The 6,926-nt window shown below is 45.2% G+C and overlaps 1 protein-coding gene across 1 annotated transcript; it reads right to left on the bottom strand.

Annotated features, from left to right (window-relative positions):
* Nucleotides 1-10: 10 nt before the first annotated feature.
* LOC112213665 lies at nt 11-457 on the bottom strand. Its single transcript, XM_024370716.2, has one exon. It carries the CDS (start codon nt 433-435, stop codon nt 46-48), a length of 390 nt encoding a protein of 129 aa, XP_024226484.1. The 5' UTR covers nt 436-457; the 3' UTR covers nt 11-45.
* Nucleotides 458-6,926: the final 6,469 nt, after the last annotated feature.

Raw genomic sequence — 6,926 nt, 5'->3', positions numbered from 1 at the left:
GTTTGCATTTTCCGAAGCTTCTGTTTGTGCAGCAGCTCTAGTGTTTTATTCTCGTGTTTTTGTTCGACTTATTCTAGTTGGTGCATCAATATCAACAGAAAGTTTTGGACTGTTCATGTCTGCCTGTTCAAATGCCTCAATTCTTTTTTTTACAGATACCTTGATATATGGATCCAATAGAGCATTCGATTTATACGTGTTTCTTATTTCCTGGAATCCTGTAATTGTATTCTTTTCCCTTGAAGATGGTTTTGTTGGAGTATTAAGTATCGCATCTTCGCTCGATGTCATAGATCTGTTCTGCCGTCTTTGTCGTTTTTTAATTCCTTGTTTCTTAATATTTGCTTCAGACTTTTTCGCTTCAGGGGATGACTCATCTTCTGTGAGTAATTCATCAAACTCTTTGTTTGTCATCGTTTCTTTTATCTGCTGCATCTTATCCTGCAATGTTATTGACGACGATGATGTAAATTTAGGTTCATTATTTTTTCCTATACTACTAGTCAAGTTTTTATTAATTACTACAGTTTCGTTTAATTTTATTGGTGATAAAGATTCTAATCTAATCTTCTGCGTACAAGTAGAATTGATGTCCATCGTGGAATTCATAAGAGAAGTAAATATCTCAAGTGCATTCTCGCACATTGAAAGTTATTCAATATCATTTCCTGTTGGTGCGATTACTGTATCATCAATAGTATTAGAATTTTTACTCTCCGTGTTTTCACTCTGTGAAAAAGTTCTCTTTATATTACTATTTCTTGTTGTCATTGAAGACTTTAATGGTTCCATTTTTCTGGCTGTATTGCATCTTCCACTATATAAAGATGATCCTGCGAATCTTTGAATCCTGTGTATCTGTGAAGTACCAGCGATCCTCCTTGAAATTGCTTCGCTTAAAACATTCTTTTCTGTTTTACTATGTTTTGTAGGACCTTGTGTGTTTTTTTCATCTGAACTACTTCTACCACCTACATTTTTTTTAAATCGGCTTCCACATTTCCTCTAAAAATTTAGAATGTATTTAACAACGTTATAATAGTATCTATATGTCAGATTTGCACTGGGAGTAGGGTTGTGGGCGTCAAATGAATCTTCTCGAGAATTAGCCATTGGTACAGTACACACAGGTGTAGTTTATTGCAATGATAGAATAATTACAGTCTTGACAATTGATCACGGCGGTTCGGCGACACTAGTGACGATGGTCTCAGGCTCAATAACGAATCCGCGGCCAACGGGATGACAAAATAACGTACTCACAAAGTCCAAGTCTGGTTCTTTGTTAATAAAACGTGAAATAACCACTGATCGCGAAGATGTTACTCTTTAATCGATGAGATCGCGAGCGAGAATGCCTTTCCCGTTCCGATGATGCCGCAGAGGAAAACTATCACGGGGTGTGTCTAAGGACACGAGATCATCCGATCCGTCGGGTATAGCCCTCGTTTCGAAAGTAAGGGAAATTGGCGTCGCTGTCAATTTGTCAGTTTGGGACAAAGACTGTCTGTCCGTTTGGAAAAACTTAATTGCCGGAAAAACCCAGGTTTTATAGTGGGTCCTGGGGCTAACTGGACCTGTGCTGTGTACGTGCCTCAACATCAGGTATTCATTGTCTGAAGGAACGGTTGGAATGTTTCACTGTCAAGTACCTCTATTGGTATTTCTTTTAATGAGGGTCATACTATAATTCCACACCTTTGTTAGGCGAAGCGCCCGTCCCGTTGACCGCGGCTACGATCGGCGACTGATGGTCGCCTTGAGCCCAAGTTTATTATCACAAATCGCAAACAAGTACAATTGGGCAGGATGACGGCAAATTGTTTAATTACGACTGTAAACTTCAATTACAGTTTTACGGATTTTCCCGAAGTTCCAGAGGGAAGGCTCTGGTGTCCTTTCATTTCCGACATGTATATTCGATATATCTTTGGTAATCATTGCTTTAATCTCATTCTTTGATCTAGTACTCATATTTAAAATCTACAAATAAATTCTTTATAAGTATTTAATATATATGTCGGAGAAGCGTCAGGAGTAGGTTCAAACCTCTTTTGTAAATACATGTCGGAGAAGCGTCAGGAATAGGGTTGTGGGCGTTTGATAAATCTCTTCATTGGAATTGGCCATCGTTGGGTTATAACGAAGGTACGGTCTGTTAATACAAGTATGGATACTACCGACTCGACAAACAACCGCGGCGGTTGGACACTCGCGATCCTAGTGATGTTGGTCCTAGGTTCAATAACAAATCCGCGGTCAACGGAATGATAGATGAACGTACTTACAAAAATCTAAGTCGGATTCTTTGCGAAAACGTGGAATATCCACCGAGCGTACACACACAAAGTAACTCGCTAATACGACCTCACGAGAGAGAATGACGACTCGACAATCAACCGCGGCGGTTGGACACGCGCGATACTAGTGATGTTGATCTTAGGTTCAATAACGAATCCGCGGTCAACAAGATGATAGATGTACGTGCTCACAAAAATCTAAGTCGGACTCTTTACGAAAACGTGGAATACCCATCGAGCGTACAGACACAAAGTAACTCGCTAATACGACCTTACGAGAGAATGACTCTCCGTCGCGATGGTGCTGCAGAGGAAAGCTATGATGGGGCGTGTCCTCGGACACGAGATCATCGGATTCGTCGAGGATAGCCTTCGTTCAGAAGGTGAGGGAAATTAACGTTGCTACTAATTGACCAATCTCCATAGAGACAGGAACCGTTTACTGTCGCGTGCCGCCACAAATATTTCTTTTAAGGAGAGCTATGGATTTACTCCATACCTTTGTTAGACAAAGCATTCATCCCCTGAGCGCGGCTACGCTCGGCGACTGGCTGTCGCCCCGAGCCCAAGCTCACTATCACAACTCGCGAACAACTACTATCGGATTGAGTAACTACAATTGTTTAATCACAGCTATAGTAGACTCTAGATTACAATGTTGCGGGATTATTCCAAAAGCTCCGATGTTCTTTCATCTCCGACAAATATATAGGTACATAATAGCCCTAATTACCTATAACTATAGTGTGTTGAACTAAATAATATTATATACGAACCATAATCTTCCTTTCATCAAACTGAGCGCCTGTCGTTCTAATAAAGACCTAATAATGCATGCGTAAATCGCTACATATATATGTCGGAGACGAAAGGACGCCGGAGCCGTCCCTCTGGAACTTCGGGAAAATCCGTAAAATTGCAATTAAAGTTTACAGTTGTAATTAAACAATTTGCCGTCATCCTGCCCAATTGTACTTGTTTCCGATTTGTGATAATAAACTTGGGCTTAAGGCGACCACCAGTCGCCGAACGTAGCCGCTGTCAACGGGACGGGCGTTCCGTCCAACAAAGGCGCGGAGTTACAGTATGACCCTCATTAAAAGAAACACCCGTAGAGGTACTTGACAGTAAAACATTACAACGGTCCCTTCGGACAACGAATACCAGATGTGGAGGCACGTACACAGCACAAGCCCAGCCAGCCTGGAGTCCCGCTATAAAACCTGGGATTTCGGCAATTAAGATTTTTGCAAACGGACAGGCAGCTTTTGTCCCAAATCGACCAATCGACAGCAACGCCGATCGGAGGAGCTGGCGTACCTAGATACACTACAAGAGGTTGTCTCGGTGGTGACGTTGGGACGAACATTCATTCCTTTGGGAGATCTCATCGACGAAGGGACCAACACCGCTTGATCCGCGAGTAGTATACGTTCGAGTGAGTGTCAGTCTATCTCTCCTCCCGGTGACCGCGGATTCGTTACCGGACCTAAGACCAACGTCGCTCACATCGCAAGTGTCGAGTCACTAGTGTCCCTACTCGTAGCATCAGGCCGCGTCTTCGTTATCACACAACTATGGCCAAATTCAAGGGAGGTCTATCAAACGCCCACAACCCTGTTCCTGACTCTCCTCCGACATATAAATAAGTAATAAAATGATAAAATTGTTTTATTGCAGAGTGATGTTGACTTACTGTAAAAGACTCGTTTGCTGTTATATTCAATAACTATTGAGGTATGATGAGAGACGATACTTAGGTTTTCTGATATTCTTAGTTTGTTTAGATTTGTATCATTTGTGACTGCAAAGTCAAACACATCCAGTGTTTTATTGAGTTCTGCCGATCAGTGAGTTAGCTCGTCAGCTGACCTTAAGGTTATTATTCTTAATATTACTCTGAGAGTGTACTTCCAGTATTCTAGTGTTATTTTATATCTTGATGATGCGTACGATGGTGAAATTTGGAAAGAATTTGTATTTGTTTGTACTGAGACGGTTGTAACTTATATGACCCTGATTAATTTGGCTATGGAGGTAGTGTTTTATGTTGTTCTTAATTATTATTGCTGAACCTCCATGTGCTCTTCCTGATGAGTATACACTATAGTGTGATATTTTTGTGTAACTCTATTTGTTGTATAATGTATTATACAAATTGTTTTTATTTCATGTATTCTCTTTTGTAGCCCATTAGCATCCCATGCTCTTATCTTTAATATATCCATTAATTTATTTTTGCATTAATGCGCTGCTGATAAGTTGTAGCATGGCTGATATTTGTTGCACTTGTTGCTTTGATAGCCAATTCTGTTTAATTCTGTTAATTCCATGTTTTTCTATAGCTTGCCTCAAGTAGCTCTTTAATTTCTGTTTAGATTCATTGCTCCAGATTAATAACTCTAACGGGGCTCGCCTACGGCACTGGAGCTGCCAGGATGGCGAAGATGCGGGTGGAGGTACTAGAGAAGGAGATCGAGGTCCTGCGGAAAGAGCAATCAGGAAAGACCGGGTGTGTCCGTTAGGAGAACGCACGGTGCTCGCTCATGTACCTTGTCTTGTAAAGGCGTCGCTCGCACCTTGTCGCCAATAAGCTCGTTTATCTTATTGGCAGCTACTTTCACCTCGCTGCCAGCCCTCGTTTCTATCAAGATGTCCCCAGCTCTTGTTCTACGAATGCCGGGAGATCACCATGAGATCTTTATACACCTGAAGCCATTCCTTGCCCTCTCCTACTTTAATAAGGATGGCCTCCGGCCTTCTACGAGCTCTCGCCTCCACCTTAGAGCTGGGACACCCTAAGGAGAATGCCGGGGGGAGGGGAGGCAACTCTCTGCCTTCAAAAGGAAATTCGAAGAGCTCGGGCCTTCACTAATGAGGATCCAGGAAGAACGCTTACAGGAATGTCGTCATAGTCTGAAAACAAGGCAGAGAAAGACAACCACGGTTCCGGGCAATGCCACTAATCGCCTTTGAAGTCGAACGCAAGATAAAGAAGAAGGATGCGAAGAAACCAGTTGCTGCTAAGGCGCCTAGGACCTCACAACGAACTCCAATAGGAGGGCCGGTGCAGGAGATCAGGAAGATGATGCTCCCACCCCCTCCGCGGTCAGCTGCGGTGACCCTAGGGTGACCCTGACGCTGAACGAGGGGACGAAAACATCATAAGCTGAAGTGCTGGCGACGGCTAGACAGAAAGTCGCGCCAACCGAATTCGGCATTGAACGAGTTAAAATCAAGAAGGCGATGACTGAGAGTATCATTCTAGAAGTTTCCGGGGACAAAGAGAGGAAAAAGGCACCCGCGCTTACAGCACGGTTGACACAAGCCCTGGATTCGACCACGGTGAATGTTGCGGCCCCAACGGCGGAGCTGAGGGTAACTAAGATCGACATCTCGGTCGGCAAAGAAGAACTTCGGGACACCCTGGCGAGGGCCGGAGGATGCAAGGCACTGGAAGTTCGAGTAGGAGACATGAAGACGTTTAGAGGTTGGGTCAGCCTGGATAAGATGCCTGACAGCAACAGCGGGGAAATTAAGTCAAGCGGGAAGAGGGTCGAAGTCACCCCGAAGAAACCAATAAAAGCTACAGATGCTTCGAACTGGAACACGTGAGAGTGACTTGCAGATCTACGGTAGACCGGGGAGCAGCTATGGTACAGGTGCGAAGGCATCGGTTACCAGGCCAAGGGCTGCTCTGCCACCGTGCCCAGGTGCCCGCTCTGTGAGCCGCTTGGTGCGCCCGCCACCCACAGAATGGGAGGATCGGCATACGTTCCGCCGAAAACTAAAGGGACGAGCCGGATTCGGGAGCCAGCTACGGACAGGAGACAGGGCGACAACGCGAGAGATCTACCGCAAGAAGAGGAAAGAATCATGAGTGGGGCGGATGGCCGGGGGAAGCCATGGATATGGACTTAGTAAAGTAAATTCATGCGGCTCCTCCAGACCAACTTGGGGCGATCGAAACGGGCACAAGAACTGCTCTTCCAGACGAGAGCAGGGTTTTTCTGGCAGTGGTAGCCGAGCCCCATTGTATACTAGACACCCCTAACTGGGTCGCAGACCTGGACGGCTTAGTCGCTATGACGTGGATGTCAGCACCGGGCACATCCGCCGCAGGGATCATGCTCGAGCAGGGCAAGGGGTATGCCACGATCGAGTGGGCTGGGATGGTAGTGGTGGGCATATATGTTTCCCTGAACAGTGGCCTGGTCGCGTTTGAGGAGTTCCTGGACGTGTTTGGCGATTGCGTGAGGCGAAACCTTTCACGTCGGGTCCTCGTCCTGGGAGACTTCGACGCTCACTTCTCGCAATGGGGGAACACAAGGACAGATGCTCGGGGCCAGGTGCTGTCAGACTGGGCCGTGGGCCTCGGGCTGCACTTACTTAACAGGGACTCGACCAGCACATGCGTGGCATGGAGCGGATGTTCCGTCGTCGATATTACATGGGGTGCTCCCAATGCCTTCCGGTGGGTTTCAGGCTGGAGAACGGGTTGAGACTCTCACAGTCCACCTGTATATATTTGTCGGGTTTACATTAGAATTAGGGTTAGGGGCGTGAAACGAATCTTCGTTTGGGTTACACGTTGTCGTTATGCAATAGAGAAGATATTGACTAGTG

The sequence above is a fragment of the Bombus impatiens genome, unplaced genomic scaffold, assembly GCF_000188095.3.
Source record: "Bombus impatiens unplaced genomic scaffold, BIMP_2.2 scf_0913, whole genome shotgun sequence".
NCBI lineage: Eukaryota > Metazoa > Arthropoda > Insecta > Hymenoptera > Apidae > Bombus > Bombus impatiens.
This window is presented reverse-complemented; position numbering and strand designations above follow the sequence as displayed.

Coding starts and splice junctions, on each gene's coding strand:
- LOC112213665 (XM_024370716.2), bottom strand. CDS start 435: ATGCAGCAGATAAAAGAAACGATGACAAACAAAGAGTTTGATGAATTA.